The following is a 24,120-nucleotide window of genomic DNA, read 5'->3' on the forward strand; positions in this document are numbered from 1 at the left end:
AGCACACTGACAGTGGGAGGTGACAACATACAGACACTGAGATATCACAGGTTTTCAAGTGCTTACATCGACTGGTAGCAGTGACCTTCCTCTATTGGCAACTCAGTCTTGATACAACACTGGTTTGGCAGAACAAAAAATACTTGATTTTAGTGACCCAACTCCAGACTCTATAAAACTATACATCTAAATAGAAAATGTCAGTAATTCTTTTTTTTTTTTTTACCTTGTAGTCATTTCTTTCTTTTTTTCCCTCATTGGGCCTTCCCTTGCTCAGCAGTTTGTTTATGGCACGTAAGCTCAAACCAATATGGCTAGAGGTTTTCCTCCTCCTGCCTTTTTTTTTTTTTTTTTCATCATCAAAGCTATTCTTGCAATCATTCCAGAGGAACTGAAAGGAAGCTGAAGCTTGGAGCAGGTTTGACATGGCAAAGCACAAACTCACCATGCAGGGATTTTGGTTGTGACGGACATAAATAAATAAATAAATTAAATGAAGCCTTAACTGACTCATGCATCAGATGGACAGGCATAAAGATGCGTCATCAAATAGGATCTCCTATTTGTTGCAGCATTTTACTTCGGTGCTCATCCAAACAAACGGTATTACGGCTGTTTGCACATGGTGACACAGACTTAAGTCTGAAAGTTTGTCTTGCTGAAAGCGGCAAAATGACTCAAAAGATTTCAGTCCTACATTGGGGAGAGAAAAATAGAAGAATCTATATTTGGGGAGCGTGGAGCAGCGCCTGGGTTGCTTCTATTAATGGAATAACTCATACAAGGATCCTCAGAGTTTCTCTGTGTACTTGCTCCTTCCTCACAGGTCTGCTCACACTATGTACTGAGGCAGCTCCTCTATTTATTTTCCAAGAATGATACACTTTGCCAACTTGGTTTTCCTTCTTTTTTTAACTCTTGAATGCATTATTGTTATTTGTTTTTTGTTTTTTTTATAATGTTTGGCACTATACTTCTCGGTTAGAGTGTTTTTTCTGTGTTTTAGCATAAAGATACTTGGTTTTCCACAGTAGAAACAAACCAGAGTCAGTCCCATCTGCAGGTAAACAGTGTATGACGTTGGCTTTTAAGCTCAGGATGGCCTTGGTGGGATTGGTTCATGTGGTGATGCAGTGCTTCCCTGTGGGTGTCCCGCACTAGAGGTGGGCCTCAGGCGGCTCGCTCAGACCCTCCCACAGCGAGGTCCATCAGGATTAGTCGCTGCCACGTCCTTGCTGTGACCTTGTCATAAATCTGCAGACTCCATCGCCGTGCCACGTCTTTGCTCCTCCCACACAGACAGGGCTGCATGCTGTCCCTCTGTCCCTCTCTCTCCCTCCACCTCTCATGACTCAGCCGGCGTTTTTGACGGTGATATCTACAATGAGGTGATGACATCTGGGTTGGGTTTTTTTTTTCACGGTGCATGTGATGCATGTCGTTTCAACATAAGATATAGGCTACCCCACTGAAAAAGCAACACCTAAAATGAAAACTACAACAGAACTGAAGAATATGGCACATACTTTAAAAGTCTCTGTTGGACAAAATAATAACACTTACAAATTGAATCCTTTATACTCTAAGTGATGATGGATGAACTTCAGCCATTTTTCTTCGATCCTTTGTGAAAATTCCTCCTTATCATTCAATTATGTCCTCATCCAATTAGAGGTGATTATGATCAATACACTGCTCTGTCCAGTCTAGGCTTTTCCATCCTGGTGTAGGTGAAACATGTATCCAGACGCGGGACAAGGATTGTGATTATCTTACACTTCCATGTGGTGTGATGGTGTGTGCCGATGTTCCTGGATGTGTGGTGGTGGTGGTGGTGGTGGTGATGGTGGTGCGGGGGTGGGAGGGGCTACTTTTCGGTGTATCCTCGTGCCAGGGCTGCTTTTATGGCGGCTTTCCAGACAGGTAAGAAATGAGCGCAGCAATGGCACAGATGTACGTTATGATCCCAAACACAATGGAGAGCACTGAGAGCCACAAAGCCTGGCGAGACGCGGTGTTCGCCCCCTGAAAATCCCCTTGAGCTGATGCTTTGTTGGTCTGAGAGGCAGAGGAGAGGAGAGGAGAGAGAGGGGGGAAAGAGAGATAAGGATTAGAGGAAAAAATGAAGAGAGAAGGGCATTAGTCATCATTTGTCAATGTCCTCTCTAGCCTCACTTTCCCCTTTCACCCGTTCCATTCACACGCTAAGCCCATATTATGTCCCATCTCTGAATCACATGCAGCACTTGTGCCTCATTCATCACTTTCTCTTCCTTCCTTCCTTCCTTCCCCTCCTCTCTCACTCCATTCCCAGTCCTTGTCTTTGACTCTGACCCCTATTTTAGGTAGCACTCAACACTATTGGAAATCTATCACCTTGGCGCTGCTTGTTATGACTCTAATTAAACCTTAACGAAGGCCATTGATCTGATCAAAGGGCCTTTGCAGCTTGCTGCCAGTTAGCCTTGCAAAACCGTTAATGGGATTTTTTTTTTTCCTGCACTCTGGAAGGATACCTCTATCAACCGGAGGCCTCCTGTGACTGGAGATAGAGGTGTTAGGAGCTTTTCTACAAAGCCAGTGGCAATGGTGACTGATGGAATAGTTGGGGCTGTAATGCCGCCCTTATCCCTTTGGCCTGATCTGCATTTTCACAAACACTACAGCCTAAAAGAGATTTCTAACATGAGCGAACCACTTGACATTTAGGATTCAGAGAACGCTTTACTTTCAAATCTGCCTGAAGGAGTCACATGTGTCTTCATTATTGTGCATTTACCAGCATGCAGCATCTGTGGTCAGTCTTTTGAATTCAGAAAGCTAGCTTGGGCGGCAGGACGGGAGGTGGATGAGCGTACCGGCTGACACGCTGTTGCCCAGGCCGTGTTATTAGCATGTTTGTGTTTGTATTGATTTCTTAATAAGTGGGCTTGTTAGCTTTCAGAGAGTGTGTCTGTGTTCTCAGGGCCCTTTCTTTCCTCAGAGTAATTCAGTTTTCATGCACCATTTTCAAGCTCCGTTTGAAAATGGTGCATGAAAATGTACTAGCCCATTATGCATTTTTTTTGTCAATATGCCAGACATAGACTTTGAACATTTGACATTATAGCCATTATTCATCTGTTCAGGTAACAGAGGATGGTTTATGTCGCTAATGTTTAGTGTTGTCTGTGATGTCCATAATATTCATGCCAACACTGATGCCAACTTTGTTAATAATGTTAAAAAGTGATAAAAAGTATGTTTGAATAAGAGAATATCTTTGGAAGCAGCTTGACCATAAACACCATTTCAGATATTTAGCCTACCGAATACATACAATCATATTATGTTTTTTTTTTTTGAGATTATGAAAATTAGTCTTCATTTTATGTTGAGCTAACATAGGACTGAGAGAACATGGCTGGTGCCGTTTTTAGATGAAGAAAATGACACTGTGGGAACCCTGGGCCGTGAACGGAGGGTGGAGCCGCTCTGGTGGAAAAGATGGCATATCAGATCCAAGCAGCATATCAAATGAAACATGAAAATCTTTTAAAGAACAGGCCATCACATGACAGTGTGAGATATGCTCACTGGAGTGAGTGGTGATATTCTAATCTGAGCTCTTGGTGTAAGTGTCTGCTGATACAGCTCTGCCTGTGAAGCGCTGATCAGGCTGTTCTGCAGCAGCCGTGTCAGCTGCACCATTAGCATGTTGTTGAGATCAGTCGCAAATTAGAAAACGACTCAGTAACGCTGAGAACCAGGGATGAGACTAAGCGTCGGTACGTGGCCGGGTCAGTGACTTTAGCTTAAGTCTGTTATCTAAAGCAGGTGTCAGAGGAATCGGTGTGAAGACATTACGGGTCACTGCTGAGCCGTCTGTGGGCAGGAGGGCTGGAAGGAGATATTTTCCTTGGTCCCTACCTCCTCAGTGGATTTTTTTTTTTTTTCAAACTGCAGTCAGCATGTTCCCCCATCCTATGTTCCCTCAACATTAAAACAATAACCTCAACTCAACTCAACTCAACTTTATTTATAATGTCCTTTAAAACAACCACAGCTGCAACAAAGTGCTGTACAAAAAAATAGGCAATAACAGGAAAATAAATATTAGAATAATTGTTTATTGTTTTTATTGTTTTTAAAACAATATAAAACAATAAAACAATTTAATAAAGAGAATAAAACAATTAAAAGTAAATTAAAACAAACACAAACAAATAAAAACAATAAATAAAACAAACCATAAAACACTAAAACAGAAGCGGAAATGGGTTTTAAGACAAGTTTTAAACCTCCATAACTCTGTTATATTAACAAAAATACATCCTCTGAAATGTTCCTCAGTAAATAATATCTGTGAGCTAACACTGTTTTAGACATTATTTACTGTTTACATTATTTATGTCTGTATGCCGGAGGTGTGGACATTATTTTTTTATGTTGCGGGAACCTGAGGAAACATGAGGCTGTTTTCAGTTTGAAAAATTTACATTGGAAAAAAAAAAAAAAAAAGAGCTCTGGCTGCATGTGGTGGATCCCTTTTTGGACCAAATTCATCAAACTATCTGTGACACACTGCAAAAAGTCAAATCTTACCAAGATTATTTGTCTTATTTCAAGTCAAAAATGTCTTATTCCTAGTCAAAATATCTCATTACACTTAAAATAAGACATGATCACCTCAGAAGTAACTTGTTTTTAGACAATTGTCTCTTGTTTCAAGTGAAAATTTGCTTGTTTCATTGGCAAAATTTGTTTTAGCTAATTTTCACTTATTTCAAGTGAATTTTCACTTGAAATAAGTGAAAATTGTCTAAAAACAAGTTACTTCTGAGGTGATCATGTCTTATTTTAAGTGTAATGAGATATTTTGACTAGAAATAAGACATTTTTGACTAGAAATAAGACAAATAATCTTGGTAAGATTTTGCGTTTTTGCAGTGCAGGAGGTGCAACTTGAAACCCCATACAGGTGACATACAGGGCCTCCTCTGCCACACTCAGCCCTGTTACATACATTATCCTGTAGATTTATGACAGCACCAGCTAATGTCCTCTGCACATTAACACTTTGTTCTTTTGACATCTGAACCGGGCTTCTGTATGAATTCTCGCCCTGGATTATTGGCACAATGCAATATCAAATCCTGGTGTTTTGGTAAAAGTCTGTATGTTCTTTTGTACTTTGGTGAAATTAGAACGACCTAAATCGGCGAAAGCAGAGCTGTACAGGACCAGACGGCGTCTTGGCTGATCCTTGTGCATTCCCTGCTTGCATTGTCCAGCTTTGTGCTATTCCAAAGCTCTGGTGGCATAATCCTGCAAATCTAGGTGTAATCCCTGCCGGTCTAAACCCCAAAGCAATTCCATAATGCCCACACTTAAGACACTGTTACCTGTTGTTAGTCTAGCACTGACACACACACACACACTCACACACACTGCAGAGAGAAAGAGGAGGACGACTAAATGTCCAGCATACAAAGTCACCCTCTGCCGTGAACTCCAGTGTCAGTTCACATTGTGTCAGCCCTGAGCGGAGTGTGTGTACCTTCTGTGATAGGTAGAAAGCAGCGATGCCCAGGGGCCAGAAGCAGCAGAGCATGGAGAAAAAGGCCAGGCCCAGGTAGTCCTGAGGAATCATCAGAGGGAAGTTGCTCTCGCTGTCTGTATCACTGAAGTCATCACTGGATGATTCCTGGGGATGCAAGCACGCCACATTTAGGTTGGGTTCAGTCGCCGCTGCAGATGAGTTCGCATATTTGCTCCACTGTGGCGACGTGACATTGCTGAGTATCATTCCCTCTCCAACTTTTATGCACTGGTAGATTACGACGCTCAGAACTTGCTTGCTCAAAACCTGATGTTTTATGGAGAGCTTCAAAAATATGAGCTGTTTTTTTTGTTTTTTGTTTGTTTTGTTATGTTGTGTTTACATGTCCTCCAGAACAATTGGAAAAGTTTGCTGGTGCCTGTAAGATAATGTGACTGAATGGGGTTAGGCTGGATGTGCATTAGCTCTGCTGACCGCAGGCGATTCATGACTCATACAGTTTGTTTGTTTTTTTGTTTTTTTTAAATGGCTGCATATTCAATCTGGATTCCTCACTCACTCCGACCCTGTCATATTACTCTTCTTGTGTTATTTCCTGCGCAAAATAATTGTGTGTTTTCCAAAGATGCACATTATTAATAATTCAACTTCCGTAACATTTCAGCGAATGCCTCGCACAGCAGCGCCCGTATACCAAAAAGCTTTTCTTTCTCTGCTTCTGAGATTAAAAGAGATCAGACAAGAGAACAGAGCGCAGCATTACCCACAGTATTTTAAAGATTAGTTCACAAGGTTATTCTGATGGTTATAATGTCATTCGCTGCACATGTCTGCCCTGCCAGTCTGGAAATATTCTCTGATGTTAGAATTGATCCATCCTGTCTGGAATTATTCTCAGATGTCAAGATTGATCTGCCCTGGGTGTTTTTTGTTGACATGAAGCCGTTCTGATGGCAGCTCTCATCTTCGAGGAAACAGGAAATCTCATGGTCGGGCAGAACGCCAGACGCCCGCTCGTATGCAAAGTCACTCCGGACAGGGCACCTCTGAGGGCGTCTGTCCTGTTTGGGGATCATACAGTATCGATCAGCTCCGTGCTGGAAAGGGGACAAAGGGGCTCTGGAGCCTGTTGGCTTCCTCTAATTGTGTCTCAGCTTTTGAAGTGAAACAAATGAGATAGAGATGCTGTTTTGAGTTTCTGTGACATCGCTGCCGGGTTCAATTCCCACAGGCCAGTGCAGTGCCTTTGCATCGCTGCACCGTGGCCAGCATTCACAATGAGTTTCAAAAAAAAAAAAAAAAAAAAGGTTATTTCATGTGCTGTTCTTTTGTCCTTAACGATAAAACTAAACTTTGTCGCAGGCCCATTGCTCCTGGTTTTAATGGTGTGCGATGCTAAATGTATTTGTGTTGGTGGATGTTTATCCACATTTAGGGGAGAGTGGGGTAAGTAGTGCCAATTTTTACTTAAAGTGCCTTTAAAGCGAGGGGATTACAGCAATGCCTCCAACTAAAATATGCACATATAGTTTAGGATGTTGTGCATCCCTGGGTGCATCTCTTTGGATCTTATATCAACTGTTTGAGAAATACAAAATGATTTATTTAACATTTATTTATTATTTTAACAAGCTCACAGGCCACTTTTCTATAACAAGGCCGAGCGCCACATGAACACATACCCAGAACAAAATAAAAATTCCAAAATGAGCACCTGCAAATTATCTTCACCTGAATCTGAATAGTTTTAGTGATCAAAGGTAAGAAGACAATGTACAATAACAATAAAATACAATAAAGTAATATATAGTATATAATCACAAGTTGTGCCACTGGCACAATTTACCCCAGGCCCTTTGGCACAAATTACCCCAAGCCCACCATTTTGAAAAAAATGCATCCCCCAGCTGTTTTGAGCTAACATCATGCTAACTGTATAGACTCATGGTGTAGCTTACTAAAGTACTAAAACCTGTGTGAACTGTTTTTAACATTTTCTATAATTGTTCAAACACAGCAATCAAAAAACCTTGATCATAGAAATTTTACTCTGGAGGGCAAAAAAATGTTTTTTGAACTGAAATGTGCTTACCTCTCAAGCCATGTGTCTCCCTTCTTTACAGGATGAGTGAAATGGATGCCTCTTTAAAAATATGTGGTCACATGACCAACTTCTTCTATGGTTTTCTAGATAACAGGGGTGGCACTAGTTGCCCCTTGGCACAAATTACCCCACTCTCCCCTACTTGTGTTCTTAATCAGATTAAATAATAACCATAAAACAGCCTCTGGCACTGCGGTACACAGCAGAAAATTTGACCTTTTCATTTTACCTCGCTGACAGACTCTCCATTAATAATATAAATATGTAGTATACTCATAAACCCTCAGCTAAGAACATCTAACTAATCTGACATTTACAGCACACTCATATTTATGTTGACTTGCTGTTTTTCATAGCACGTCAATCATGAGAGTCTTAAAGCTCATTTACATTTCGCCGCAGGGTGGGCTTGTTCAGTGATCTGTGAAATGGACCTGGTATCCTCTCTTGCTCCTGTAGTGTCATTACCTGCACCACAGCCGGAGAGGAGCTTTATGTAATCTGCCTTTTTGACAGTAAGCATTCAGCCGCTGCCTGGCCTCAGATGCGTTGCTCATACGTCTATTTTTAAGTTCCTCTCCGGTTTCCAAATTCTGTCATGAGAAATAAAACAATCTCTCTGAGTGTTGAGGCAAGACTCCTCAGGCCAAACCCGACAAAAGGAGACCTGGTAGAAATATGATGATCAGATGTGATGATCTGCAGTGTAGTATTGATTCACCTCTATCTTTCGCTTGGGGCATCAACAACATCAGCGGGACGGGACTGAGCGGTCTGTCCTGTGGTGAGGAGGCCCGCTCTACATTGTTTTTCTTTTCTTTTTCTTTTTTTTGTCCACAAATAGTTCCTTTTATTTTCTTTGTAGTTCTCCGTGTGTTGGTTGATGTTATATGTGGAAAGTCTTAATGCTAAATCACTGCTTTTCTGGTGTTAGCGAAACAGTGGAATTTTAAAGGCCCCATGAAATGAACTTCCATTAATTTAATTTTCCAGGCTCAATGGCTTGTCTGGTTAAATAAAAGTTACATTTCGTGTAAAAATATCTTAAATGGTAATTTCTTGCTGTACCAGTTGGCACGAATAAAAATTTCAGCCAATAAAAACCTTAACAAATTTTTCAACAATCCTGCCCTGAACAAAACTGTGTTTCTCACCCTACATGATCTCCTATTGGTTTTCACGTCTGAATGATCCTTGCCCTGTCCCAACATCCTGATACAGCAGGAAGTACAGGTCTTCAAATGTAGAAACTGTGTTCGCTGTGAAATGACACACAAGAGAAACACAACAAATTTTACGCATCCTGTCAGCGGGAAGTCTCACCTCAAAGTCGGGAAGCAGGTCGTCCTCGTCGTCCAGGCTGTAGGACACGCTGTGGAAGTCCTGCGCCTCCACCAGCAGCTTCCTCTCCAGGGAGGAGCCGGGGTGGATGTCCACGAACGTGGTCTCCAGGTAGTCCTTGCTCAGCAGGGAGTCTGCGTGGCCCCACATGGGAGCTGGAGGGTAGAAGGCCTCTAATGTGCGTGGCAAAGAGCAAGGGTCCAGTAGCTGCTGGTGCTGAAGCTCAGGACGGCCTGCGCAGTAGCCCCTCCACGCCAGCGGAGGGTAAGCCCTGTCCTCCTCACACCTCACCAGGATACCCTTGAACAGGCCTGCAGGAGTGGGTCCGGGTCCGAGCCCCGGCCCGGGTCCGGATCCCCCGCTGCTCTTAGGGCTCTCTCCCAGAAGAGGGTGCTCCAGCTCATCCAGACTCTCCATCCCTCGCTGTTAACACGGGCCGAGCAAGAGGCCACCGCATCAACAACCAAAAGCAATCAACAAATAAATCTTCAGAGCCTTTCCCCAAAGAGCGTCCGACGGGTTTATTTGAAAGCAGCTGCTTTGCCGGCTTTACTGGCGCAGTGGTAATCCATCCTTAATCCAATTCTCTAATTTTTCTCTTATTAAAGCCCTTTGCTTTGCAGCCCATCAACACATGCCAGGTTCATGACAGAGTGAAATTCCCTGACTCGGCTAGTGCCAGCTCTCTGCTTTGTGTCGTGTTTGTGATGTTGTGCTGAGGTTGCGTTTGGGGGGAATTCAAGCTCTTCTCCTTTCCTCACATGTCATGAGTTATTTGTTCCGGGGCTTGACGTCTCAGGGTTCGCCCCCTGTCTGCCTCCTCACATGATTGAGCGTGTCAGCATTCATGAATATGCTAATGTCGGCTACTTTCTCTCCCATACAATATGGAAATGTCAATTCTGATGATGGAGGACTTTGATTAGCACAAGAGGGAGGCTAAGAAAAACACGGGGCGGCCGGTTTTCAGCCTGATTCGCCCTCAGGACCTCGTGGAAACCGTCCCTTGCAATAAAATATCAAGTCTTAATCTGAGCACAGTGTCGTGGTATTATTCGCAAACGCTTTGGACATCAATTATTTCCCTTTAAGGATAAAAATACTTTGGGGATGGGAACGGGCAGCTGAGAAACAATCACCAAAGACTCACAAAAAAAGGTTTTCAGGCTGTCATCGCACTCACACTTTTGTTTGTTCTTCTGAAGAAAAAAAAAAAAAAGTACTCTGAAACTGCCACCAAAAACAGGCCGAAGGCAGCGAGGCTTCAGATGACGGAACAGACTCGCAGTCAGAGGGTATGCTGAAGCTTGAGGACGCACTCCCTCAGACAGTAGTCACACTAGAGCTGCAGTGAAGGGATTGGGGCCATATTTTGAGGGCAGTTAATCTGTTAAAGCAATGAGGCTCCAGAAATAGACTCCTGCTGTGTGCTTGTGTGGGTCAGCAGGCCCTCCAACACGCCTGCTCCTCCATTGTTGCCGCAGAAAAAGTGATAACGGAGAAATCAAAGTCCTCTGCTGCTGATTTATTGCTGTGACGGTGCTGCTTGCCACAGTGGCGCTCCTCCGGGACATGTATTTTTAATGTGGCCCCGTCCGCCGCGAGAGGGTCTCATTCAGGACAGACGAGGCGTCGCGCGGGGCTTCGTCCGCCGGGCCGCTCACCAACCCTCGTCCGACGCGGCGCAAGGCTGTTAGGAGGAGAACAAGGTCACACACAACATTTAGACTCAACAGCGTCCCGTCTCTGATAGCAGCCCGCAACCAAGGCTCCTGGTCGGGCTGGAGGGTCGTTATCCTACACACACACACACACACACACACACACACACACATAGAACAATGATTCTTGAGAATTTGGATAAATCATGTCCCACTGAGAAAAATGCTATTTCTGCTGGAAATGTACAACATTTTAATGAATAAAAAGAATCAAGGGCATAATCAGGGGGTCCTTTGCACATTTGTAAGGTTCTTTTATAGGTTTATTTTTAATTTGTATTAGTTTAATGATTATATGTTGGCCCATGGCCTACAAAACCAGTTGTCCTCGGATAGGAGATAATCATTTCAACTTGATTAAAACAACAAAAAGTAATAATTTCACTGAATAATATCTTTACTACATGAAAGAGTACATCATAATATCATAAAATATCATAACATCATAAAAAACTACAAACGATGGGTTTTGAACAATATTTACTATTATTTTGTGGTTGCTCAAAATGTGTCCCAGATATTCGTCACCACCGTCAGATATTTATTTAAAAAATAATAATAAAAAAACTACAAGGTCAATTACATTCCTGAGGAGCCCTTTTCAAACCTTCAGCTCTACTGCATGCTTCAAGACCGCTCAGGCTTCTGGAAGTTTGCTGTTTTCTCTTAAATCTCTTCATATTTTGGGACACTGCTACTGTCACAACCATAAATTGTCAACACCGTCACTTCTGTATAAAAAATATTAAATTAGATTATGGAATAAATGTATACTTTTTAAGAAGAGGTCTGATGCAGGTAGCAACAGGGTGAAAACAAGCTGGCTAATGTGAACAACTCATGCTGATCACTGTCACGTTTTTGTCTCCACCGTCAGACGTCACCACCGTCAGGTTTTCTGTGTGACGGTGATGACTGAAGTCTGAAAAATGCTTATAACAGAGCTCAGGATTGTTATTTTTTTTGTACCAAATAGTTAAATAAAGTTGTTAAGCAAGAAGCCATTGACTTGAGTGGTATAAATTTTGGAAATGTATGTTTTAATGAGGCGACTGTCACCACCGTCAGATTAGTGTCACCACCGTCAGAGGCAGTTATATTGGTTTTAAATGAATATGCTTACAATATGTTTCTTTGGTGCTGTTGAGTTATTAAAGTAATAGTCTCTTTAATACAAAAATATGTTTTTCAAATAAAAAAAAAAAACATTACAGTGACGGTGTTGACAAAAACAAAGTAGCCTAATAACTGGAAAAACCTATTTTATGAAAAAAATGCACAATGAGGAGGTTGCACCGGTACATTGCTGAACAGCCAAGACCTTGGCCTATAATGATATACCTTCAGATTTTGTAATTTAACACACTTTTTTTTTTTTTAATATTAAAACCTCTTTTATCCAAATTCCCAAGAATCAGTGAGAAGATAAAGGGCATGGCGGAGTGGCCATGTGTTCAAGGGAAAAGTGCATCTGCCCGAGTGCCTCATAACAAAGAGGACACCGGCCTGATGGAACGAGAGTCCTGAGTCACGACTGCAGATCCACAGCGCCCGTCTCTGCTGCTCTGGAACGGCGTTTTCTGCTGTCTGAGTTCACCAAAATGAAAAAAGGCAGGAATAAACCTGCAGCGACACACCTGATTGAGAGCTCCTCCATGAGACAGGAAGGTTAGGTAACAATTTACTGCAATATTCCAGTGTATTAAAGCCCGTATTAAAAGGACATACTGGTCCTATTTTGACTTGTTGTCAACAGCCGTCATCGTATCTGTCTGTCACAAATATTGGTTGCATAACTGTGTACGAATACAGAATATGCTGCGGTTGCTTGGAAGTCAAGGCTCCAGTCCACTCCCAGTCATGTTAAAAAATGTGATGACAGTCGCCACACGTGAGTATTTTCATCTCGTGTGCTCTTCGCTGACACATGTATCGGCTAAAATGACGATAAATCTATTAAAATGTGCACACATGAAAGACACTATTGAACCAAGGAACAAGGAAACACGTCCCTTACATGCAAACCTCCTTTATATGTTGCACTTGGCCTCAACAGTGGACCCAGAAAACTTTTTGAGCTTTGACTGCGGACACATTTGATGTTTATGCACGTATATGTAACTTGTAGTATGTTTTATTGTTGTATGGGATCTTTTAGTAGCTTGTTCTATCATTGTTTTATGTGTATTTATTTGTTATTTGTTTTTATTGGAAAGCACCTTGGAACCCTGGTTTGGAAAGGTGCTATATAACTAAAGTTAGTATTATATTTTAAGTGATTATAATGGAGCGAAACAGGATAGGGTTAGGACTGAATGTGCAGGCTGTCCACATATTCACGAGATTAAATGACTATGAGCCATGACCACTTCAACATGAACGGGAGTGAATTCAACTCAACTCAACTCAAACTTTATTTATAGAGCACATTTAAAACAACCGGGGTTGACCAAAGTGCTGTGCAGATTAAAAGCAGCATGGATGATAGATAATGCAACAATTACAATAAATAAAATAAATACTAAAATACAAAAATAAAATAACATAAAATACTAAAATACATAAACACAGTGCTATAAAACAGAATAAAATAAATTAAAATTAAATTAAAATTAAAATTGGGGTGAATTAGCCTTGACTTCTAAGCTACTGAAACATATTTCTATGAACAAATAATATTTGTTATGACTGTTGATGAGGAGTCAAAATAGGACCAGTATGACCCTTCAAATAAAATAATTAAAAAGTAATTCTTAGTATTTTCAGCGTCTATGGCATAAGTCAGCTAAGTTGCTAACACTTTAGCATCGGCCTACGCCGTGCTGAGTGATGCTGGGCCAGATGGCAGCAGATGCAAAACCATTTTTTCTTAATAACCAGTGTACGGATTCATCTGGATCACACGCTGGTATTTGCTGTTTTGCTTGAATAAAAAAATGTTTGTGAGACTCTCAAACCAACAGACAGCTGCCAGTTTAAGGTAACCGCATGGACATAAACTGCTTTCTGGGGTAATTAACTGTCTAGAAACATCATAAATAGAGTAGGGACTAAATTTATTGTGTGTCTCTAACAAATCTAGTGAAATTTGATCTATCTATCTATATATATATATATATATATATATATATAAGGAAAAAAATCAGAAGACTTGAAACCCAGAAAGAGCAGCAGGAGGAGAGGTTTGAAAACTGGGATTCTCCTGACAAAATCACAGGAGTTGTAAATGAAGTGAAAAAGAAAGGATGCTGTCAATCACAACGGTGTGTAGGAAGTATCTAGAGAGGATCTGTGTTCCCCAAGGTCCTTCATTGTTATTGTGTTTTTTGATGCAATTTTCAAACACATGTGCATCATTTACTAAACACCATCAGATTATGCATTTTCACTGATATAGCAGAGGACATGGGTGTTATTCTTGTATTTATTTTTTGAGATTTTATTTTATTGAGACTGCTTTATTGGACAGACGGGGTAAAGGGAGGCAGCAAAGGGCCCGAGGTTGGACGCTGCGATCAGGACCCGGCCCTGGGACGTGCTGTGCCCCATTATTCTTCTGTTTATGCTGAAGGGACATGGGGCTCTTTGAGTTTGAAAACATTATGCTGAATATGCTAAAGAATTATCATGCAGCACCGCAGCGACACATGCATGTTTGATTTTAACATCTATGTTCTCATCACCTCACAGGTAAACTGACCATTGGGCTCAATCCCAAAACTTGGTGTTTTTTCCCTTTCCTGTACATTGTACCATCACTGACCTCGTGTTGTTGCACCCTTCAAATGCATTATTTATTCTGGAGAGCTGGCTAATGCACAGATTTTGTATTGTGACCAGAGGTACTTCACATATATCAGTAATACACAAGGCTGAAACTGTCTGGAGAAAGCTGCCAGCTCAGCGCCATATCTCTCCTGGGGATACACGAGCACTTAGCCTCTGACAGGCGGGGCCGGCGGGGTCCCGGGACGCGGCACACACCGTAACTCCCTCGTTGTCTGCAACACTGCAAAACTGTTAAGCTGGAAGAAGGCTACACCGCCCTCTCACAAGCGTTGGGTGGAGGAGGTGATGAGTTTTTTAAAAACTGAACGACTAAGATTCACTATTCAAGGAGACAGGCAGAGGTTTGTAAGAGTTTGGCGACCTTTTCTGTCATATTTCGTGGCTGAGTTTCCCCAAAAGTGAAATTCATGGGTCTCTGGAACTCCTAAGGATGTTATTTTTTTATTTATTTATATTTTTTAGTACTGGATACCCCTGGGCATAGGGTATGTACTGTATGTGGGCATGGGTGGGGACTGCAAAACGGCCTGAGCATCAACACAATAAACCCCTAGTGCAATACTCCTGCAAGCAGAACCATGATCTTTTCTATAAAAATTCACATTTGCACATAGATTTTATAAGTTATAACATCTAATAGGAACTTTTCATACTCCCCATATGTAAGCCAGTATTGTTTAGATGGTGTTTGCCTTCATAATTGTGCAGTAAGACCTTCTGTAATTGAAAGTGAACCCTTTTTTTTTCCATTTCAGATGATTGTTTAGGCCTATTATATTCAGTTGCTTAGAAACCCTGACAGCATCGCAATCAGTAAACAGCGAAATGGATATTTATATCTTTTCCCACTTTGACATGGAAAATGGAAGGCGCCCATGGGAGGCGTGGTCAGACTGGGCTGCAGAACACATCTTCAGGTTACTACAGATTAGTAACCCTTGAATTATTCATGTATCCATGCATAAAATGGTGAAAGTGGAGTGAAATGACTTGGTAAAAAAAAAAAAAAAAAAAAAAAAAAAAAATCACAATAATGTTGAATCTATGTGTTTCAATCTGGGAAGCATCTAAAATTAGACTATCGCTGTGAGAGAGGAGAACATGCTGTTACTAGCTGACATGTCTGAGATGAGAGGGTGAAAAAGAGTCTGTGTGTGTGTGTGTGTGTGTGTGTTCAGTGCAGGCTCTTTTCATTGCCATTAGAATAGGGAAAGTGTCATTTTGACAAACTCTATAATATCTCATCAGTGAGTATTCATTCCACACAGCAGAGTGCTTCACTGTCTCCAGATCAGTTCAGTGACTCGTGGCTGCACGCTTCAGTGCGCCGCGTTCAAACTCTGAATAATTGGTGGCTCTGGGCTGGCACGGTGCTGAGGGCTGCATTCTGTTCTCTCTCTCTCTGCGCACACACACACACACACACACACACACACACACACACACACACACACACACACACTCTCTCTCTCTCTCTCTTTCTCCACCGTCACCATTATGAGAGGGCTAGTACCTCTCATACTGAACAAGCCTAGTGATCATTCAACACACCCACTGACGTCAACAACAGCTGCAAGCAAGCTGCCTCCCCTTCAGAAACACTTAACACACACGCACACGCACACACACACACACACACACACACAGACACATACACACACGCACATCTTCACATACAGCACTTGCACCTCCTACATGCACGTGCCCACTCGTCTCGTGCTCGTTCATTTGTGCATGCAGGCACACACACACACACACACACACACACACACACACACACACACACACGCTAAATGTTTCCAACACCTCAGTGGCCCTCCCCTCCCCTCCCCTCCCTTCCCTTCCCCACAGCCAGTTTCATTCCAGGAGAGATGCACTCACCTTTATTATGTGCCCCCCACCTACCGCCCGCCACCCACCCACACACACACACACACACACACACACACACACACCTCTGCCCAGCCACCATAAAAAGACTTCTGTCAGCTGTATTATAAGCCTGCCTCTTTTTCTGATTCTGCAGCGCTCATAAAACATCCAGTCTGGTGGAGGGGAAGGTTGCAAGGACAGCGCCGCAAATCATCAGCGAGCCTTTTTACTCTCTCTCTCTCTCTCTCTCTCTCTCTCTCCCTCAGTCTGTTGTACTCTCACACACACAATCACACAAACCCTCTCCCTCACTTTTACCCCTCTCCTTTCATGCGGCTCCCCTCCCTCTCCGTGACCCGGCCGTGCTGCCGGCTCCTTCAGAGCCGTGGAGGCTCACGGACAAAGACGGAAACAGGAGCCAGACTTCAGGCTCGTCTCAGGATCCGGGTCGTGCTCGCCGTGCACGAAGGAGGCGTGCGCTTCAGAACAGGAAGTGTGCATCCAGACCGAGCTCTCCCTTTAGAGGTCCCATCACCAAGGCAGGGAGCTGCTGATTACCCCGCTGCTCTCATCACACACACAAACACACACAAACTCACGTACATAGGATTACGCCATAGGGGTCTAACAACTTATTAATTAATTGCACTGATTCATCGCTCCAAATCATTCTGAAACATTTTGAATCGATTCATAAAACAAAGAAACAAAAGATTTTTTTTTTTTGCTTTGTCTGTCTTTTGGAGTCGTTTTGCCCACTATGTATAAGGACACACTGAAATATCCTATTTGTAAAGTGTAATGAAATGTACAGAATGATCTCTGGTGATGGGTTGAGGTGGGTTGGGTTAAAAAGGGGAAAAAAAAAATTGTGTGAAAGTGCAGGTATTTTTCTTTCTTTTCTTCTTTTTCTATATGTGATAATCATGGATACTTAGTTATAAACGTAATAATTGTTGTGGCCCAACCTTAGTTAGTTTTTTTTTTTTTTTTTTTTTTTTTCATTATTTTGTTGATGAGCAGATGTCTTGACTGTATAGAGGCTGCTTTCAGATGTATACCTGCTTTCTATGTTGAATTAACTAATAAAAAAAAAATAAAAATAAATAAATAAATAAAATAAAACAAAGATCGAATGTTGTGGTTGTCTATCAGAATACTGTAAAATCCATCTCTTTTATATTTCTTAATAGAATAAATAACTTTAAAGTAATTCTGTTGTTTGATTTTTTTTTTTTTTTTTACATTGCAAAAGTAAAAGGACAGGTTTATTATTATTATTATTATTATTATTATTATTATTATTATTATTGCAAAGATCTGAATTGTGGTTTACAAACTTGAATCAAAGTGGACCATTCTAATAAGATTTTTTTTTTTTTTTTTAATTGAATTGCCAACTTGTGAATCAAACTGAGTCAGTGTTAAGCCAAAGGTTCACACGCCTATTACTCTACCACACACACACACACACACACACACACACACGTACACGCAGTACTGGAAGTAATTGCTGTAATTTTCCAGTGGAGCTGGGTTGTGGAGAGGCGTAGGGAGCGAGCGCGCTCATGTTAAAGTCATGGCAACGCGGTCGTGAGAAAGTGGAGCCGTAAAAGCCTGCGGGCCTTAATAATATAAAGAGACGATGAAAGGCGACGAGATGAGGCTGATAAGAGCAGAGTGGGCCGCCACATCTGCCAAACACCCATCTGAAAACCCAAGTGGCGTTTCAGTGTCTCCATTGATTTCATTTCCAAACCCTTTACTCATCGTGCCGATCTGCGTGGAGCGACGGATGAGAGCAGGGAGGAAGAAGAGCTGAGCAGGGAAGATAAGCAAAAAAAAAAAAAAAAACAGGGGCGAGGAGGATGTAAGAGTGCAAACCCAACACAACGCCACGTTCCTATGGAAACACTTTGACTGTGTGGAGTGAAGTATTCACTGCAGGATAAATGAGGCACAGGCTAATTTGCCGTTTGAGCCGCGTGCCTCTGCTCGGCTCGATAGCTGCTCGGGACGCCGTGCCTCCCAGAAAGGCTCTGCACTGTCACATTAGACTCCAAAGGACGGATCATTTCCACAGAATTATGCTATAATAACAAATGAGTACAGTCACGCCAGGAGCTCAGTATGCTTTACTTGAATCCCCTGTGAAGAAGATGTGTGTGTGTGTGTGTGTGTGTGTGTGTTAGTGTTAGCTCATTAATCAATTCACAGTAACCCCAGAGTATTTCACGCTCACACAGACACACACATGCACAATCAGTAGTTCCTTTGCAAAACTCCAGCTTTCACATATAACTACACATGCACACACACACACACACACACACACACACACTGAACAAGTCCTTCTTTGCAGCCTTGCATCACCTGGTCCCTTCAAAATCAAACACAAAAACGGTGACCACTTGCTTTGCACAGACATACATAACTGCACACACACACACATAACTGCACACACACACACACAACTGCACACACACACACACACACACGCTCAGCATACACAGCTGGTGCCAGTTTGCAGTGAGGCCTGGGGAATGAATATGCAAATGGGCCCCATGTCATGAGGTTGTATGTTGGATCTTACAGGGAACAAACTGTTATGTGCATCTGCTCTGTGAGCATCACGGGAAACAGCACACTGACCATTATCAGCACAGCCGTGTGTGTGTGTGTGTGTGTGTGTGTGTGTGTAGACATGTGTCACTTGCGCTTCAGTGCCTTTTATCCTTTTGGCTGCTGCTGTGTTCCCTATAATGGGTGTGTGTGTGTGTGTGTGTGTGAAGGTGAATGTTATTTATGTGTAACTGTGGCTGTGAAAACCACATGACATTGTATTATACGGTTAGTTGCTGCTTTACGTGCTCGGCGTACACACAACACAACACACTCCGCACTGCCGTCGGAGCCATTTGCTCATATCTCAAATGGGCGATTTCTACAGTTTGACTCATACGGGTTTTTGAAGGTGGATACCCATTCTGAAGCTGCTGATTAAAGGTGCACTTCGTAAAACTGCAGGACTGTTTGGACACGAAAAAACAAACAAGAAAAAACATGGAATAAGCACAAGGTTTGATGTGGAGTCTACATCGTTTTCATTATTAGACATCCAGTGAGAACTGATAAAAACTGTGGAATAAACAAGAGATTTGGTGGTTGAATGTACCTGTTTCCCATTGTTGGCCTGCTTATTCCCCGTATTTTGTCCTCACTTCAATCAACCCTCAATTATTCATAGCGCACCTTTAAAATCTGAACATTTGCGAACTCAGGAAAATCCAGAAATGTACAGCGCTTCACACCGAAGCCTTTTCTTCATGAGGTGTAAACAGAATTTATCCTGTTAATTGACAATAAAATTCAGTTAAAACCCAGAGCTACTGGAAAGTAAAGTTAGGGAGTTCAATTTCAGTTCAGTTCAGTTCAGATCGTTACTGTCCCACAAGAGAAAATTCGTTTTGCAGCAGTGCAGATTAAAAACAGTAAAATACACCATGACACATAGTACAAATATGAGTCAGTGCATTAAACAGATGGAACGCTGCTCCTGAAAGGACAATAATTAAGCGATATCACACTCGAGGTCGTGCTGTTATGTTAAATATCAGCCCTGCTGTGATTTGGTTGTAGCGGCCGAGTGCCAAAGAAACTCCAGGCTGTGCTGATGTTCAGTATAACAGCACAACCTCAAGTGAGATATTATTGCTTTGATACAGCAGCAAATTATGAGATATTTAGTTAACCAATTTTCAGCTCCACCATCAGGCTGTCCAGTGGTTCAGTCCTGGAGAGGGGCCGCTGACCCAGGCTCTGGGGACTCTTTTAGCTCCTTTATTATAACTCAGTTTGGACTCTTTTATTCTATTTATGCACTTTAATTGGACTCTTTTATTCTATTTATGCACTTTAATTGGACTCTTTTATTCTATTTATGCACTTTAATTGGACTCTTTTATTCTATTTATGCACTTTAAACATTTTTAGGCTCACATTTATGTTCTTTATTGATTGATTGAATGGCTGTGTGTACTGTTTGTCCTTTATGGTGTATGAATTTTATGGTATATGTATTATGTGTATTATGAGCTACGGGATACAGAGAATTTCCCTGAGGGGATGAATAAAGTATCTATCTATCTATCTATCTATCTATAATTTAACTTTAATGTTGTTTTTGGATATGCATGGATATCTTTGTGTCACAGCGGTTAAGAGCACTTGTAACGTGGAGTGATGCAGAACAGCGAAACATCAGAGTGCTGCTGTACTGAATATCAACACTCATGGAATGCCTCTTGTTCACTCAAATCAAAACTGAGTAATGCCCCTTTTATGCTGAGATACAATCCCACTGTCATCTGGGACTTGAGTTCAGGATTAGTGGATTAACTGGCATTTTCAAGTCACCTGCTAATTTGCACTCGGAGGTCAGGGTTTAGGTGCAAAGATATGAGATATGCTCTACCTTTTAGGTCATCAATTCTAACCTCAGTTTAATTTTAACCTGTGTAATCTGATAAATTACCAGGAAATCACCATGTTTTGCACTGGATGTTCATATATATATATATATATATATATATATATATATATATATATATATATATATAGACGGACGACACTGACTGACCGGCTGATATCGATACTCAATAAAAGGCCAATATCGGTCTAACCCTAGTAATCACTCTCACTCCCCCGGCTGCATTATGCATTGGCACCAGCTGTGAAAATGTGTGTGTGGCTGAGTGCATGTGTGTGTGAAGGGGACAGGTGGCGGAAGGCTGCAAAGGTATCGCTCGGTGCGTTTGTGAATGTGACGGTGACCTCGGTGATTCTGAGTCCGCCACAATGTCAGAGGAGGCTAAAGACCTGCGCACACACACACACACACACACACACACACACACCACACCACACCACACCACACCACACACAAATTACATGGGGGCGGTCAACTACACAATGTTTATGTCTGTAATTATGTGTGTTTACTTGTTTTTGTTTATCAGTGTGTGTGTGTGTGTGTGTGTGTGTGTGTGTGACGGGGAGCTGAACGAGGTAATTAGCGCCTCACAGATCTATACATGAGAGATGATGTATTACATGGACTCATCATCATTATCACAGACGGTGGGCAAATTGGTCTGCTACTAATTGACAGTGACCTACATGCACAGAGAGGGGGGGGTTAGCTCATTTACAGCCAGCCACCACACACACACACACACACACACACACACACACACACACACACACATAAACACAAAGCACAAGCAGGTTCAGAACTAAAAAAAAAAAAAAAAAAAAAAAAAAAGGCCACTCTTAATTAGGAATGCTGCCAAGCAAAATAGTGTGCATGTCCTTTGAAGGCAGCTGGCCTGCCTGATCTCATGCTCTCCCCTGACACACACGGCGCTTTGCATTTCACACGGAAGATGGTCATGATTTGGAAAATGCCATCAGGGTTCTGACAGGAGGGAGAATCTCTGGTTTTACAACTGAAGACAGCACCTGTGTTAAGGTGCTGTGTGTTGAGGCGGCTTGCAGGTTTTTAATGAGAGGAAAGGCTCTGTTATACTGAGTGTTTCTATTTGACACTGCGCATTGAGCATCCCCTATAGCTGTAAATAGCTATAAAATATAAACAATGGAGCGTGGGGGAGATGCTTTGCTGTGAAAGCACTGCGCTTTAGGGGAAAATACATTGTGTCCCAACCCACAGCAGAATGGCCCCCATTGTATTTATTCACATTATTCTAAATATACACAGAAAAAAAGCACATATTTTAATTCATCTACACTGCATCCAAGCATCTACACTGTAGGTTTAAGTCCTCTTCTTTTCATTATACTACATTGTTAATAAATAAAAAGAATTACAGAATTCTCCTCACAAAGATATATAGACAGACAGCCTCAACAAAATTATGATAAATGATGAAACGAGTCATCTTTACATATTTTGAATAAAAGCCCTCAATCAATCATTGAAAGTTTCATTCCAAAATGAGATATCACCTTAAAATGTGATATCTGTTTCCCCCGACAAAACTATTACTGACGTGAAAACTAAACACTTTCTGCTGAATATTATTGAATTTATTAGCCATTGTACACCTTTTTAACTGCCGTGAAGCTTTTATAGGATCTAACAGGGTCTAGTAGATCTACATCAGATTACAGTATCGCTTTTACATGAAGTCATTCTTAAAGCAGTGCATGGACATTTTTAAAACTATGAACGAATTAAATCCTTTGATTTCAAAGTCACAAAACAGCACCAGCAGCACAAACGCTGACTCGTTACTCGCTGGCGGCCGTTTTCGACCAAAGTAACATCCCCACAGCAGAAGCTTTCCTCTGCATTGCCTTGAGTTTATTTCTTACCTTTTCGGTGAGAGTCGTGCACTCTTTGGATGCCGTCCTGTCCGCAGAATGAGTCCTCACAGGAGGGGAGGGGGAACCCGGTGTCCCATTTTCAACCATCCATAGGACTCTGAGATATGTGACTCTGAGCCAACATGGCTTTGTTTCTGGGGTATCAGTGTGCAGGTGCGTGTGTGTGTACGAGTCCTGAGAGTGGGAATGTGAGCGTTGAGTGCGAGTCAAAGTTCACCCCGTCCTCCCACTGAGCTGACAGTGTGTATATATGTCTACCAACGCTTGCATACACACATACACCTGCCGGCAATGTGCACGCTCTGTCAAGCGCTCCCCTTCCCCCCGCAGGATATCTTCTCCTCCATATCTCCCTGACTTGATCTCCTCCTCCTGTATCCCCTCTCAAAGAAAGGAGGAGGTTTATTTTTAATCCTCGCCGCAATTTTGCACCTAAACCATCTCAAGTTTCTCCTCCCGCTTTGCACTGACTTTCCACACACACCGCTTCGGCTCTCTGCCTTCCTCTCCTCTCCTCTTTCCTCTCTTTCTCTCCCTCCTCCACCTCTCTCTCTCTCTCTCTCTCTCTCTCTCTCTCTCTCTCCTTTTGCCTTTCCTCAGCTCAGCTACCTTATTATGGCTGCAGCGCTGGGTCCTAAAGCCTGTTGGTGCAGTGGATGTGCTGAACCTCTGTAATTCTGAGGATCCGGCGTCCTCGCAAGGATAGAAAGATGTCGGGAGAAACTTGGGACATTCTGCATCTCCTCGCTTCTTTACGAGGTTATTTTTAGAGATCGGGCTTGATTTGAAGGGGTTGGAGTTAAGATTAGGGTTAGCCTCCAAATGAACCAGTTTATCCAGTTAAAATTAGGCTTAAAGTTGGGGTCAGGCATTGGGGAATGAATGCAGACAAAGGCGGTCCTTGCAAATGTAGTGATACAAGTAAGTGTGTGTGTGTGTGTGTGTGTGTTGTGTGTGTGTGTTGTGGGTCAGGATCAGGATCTTAGGTGTCTTGATGTACTGGAACAGCGATATCCTCAGTGCCCAGTGCATCTGTGACGCCACACGAGACAAAAATGTACACAACGTCGGTGAGAGAGAAATGGACGGAGACGCCAATCTGCACAGAGAGGCTGGGAAATGAAAGCCGTGGGAGGCGGAGGAAAGGGGGGGGGGTTGGGGTTGTTGTGGAGCACAGTGTATGAGTGATGGAGGAGCATAGAGGCAGCTTTATGTGCGCGCGCTCCTCCAAATAGCAGGCAGCAGCGCGACGCCCCCCAGCCAGAATGACTCCACTCCACTCCTGCGAGCCCCTCTGATGTCCGCCTCACCCTGTGACCCACTTTGCTCGGGACCAAATTAAG

General features: G+C 42.4%; 1 protein-coding gene across 2 annotated transcripts; it reads right to left on the minus strand.

The window, feature by feature from the left end:
- Positions 1-311: 311 nt before the first annotated feature.
- tmem91 (transmembrane protein 91) lies at positions 312-23,308 on the minus strand. 2 transcript variants are annotated; one of them, XR_003929237.1, is made up of 5 exons: positions 22,766-23,308; positions 8,970-10,677; positions 5,540-5,686; positions 1,564-2,058; positions 312-1,378 (listed from the first exon to the last, which is right to left on the minus strand). XR_003929237.1 is itself a non-coding variant. In XM_030067341.1 (4 exons), the coding sequence occupies exons 2-4, from the start codon at positions 9,402-9,404 to the stop codon at positions 1,903-1,905; spliced, it is 738 nt and encodes a 245-aa protein (XP_029923201.1). In that variant the 5' UTR covers positions 9,405-10,677; positions 22,766-23,308; the 3' UTR covers positions 312-1,902. The 2 variants fall into 2 exon arrangements, 1 of the variants encoding a protein (XP_029923201.1); XM_030067341.1 differs by having other exon boundaries at positions 312-2,058.
- Positions 23,309-24,120: the final 812 nt, after the last annotated feature.

The sequence above is a fragment of the Myripristis murdjan genome, chromosome 13 (genome assembly GCF_902150065.1).
Source record: "Myripristis murdjan chromosome 13, fMyrMur1.1, whole genome shotgun sequence".
Classification (NCBI taxonomy): domain Eukaryota; kingdom Metazoa; phylum Chordata; class Actinopteri; order Holocentriformes; family Holocentridae; genus Myripristis; species Myripristis murdjan.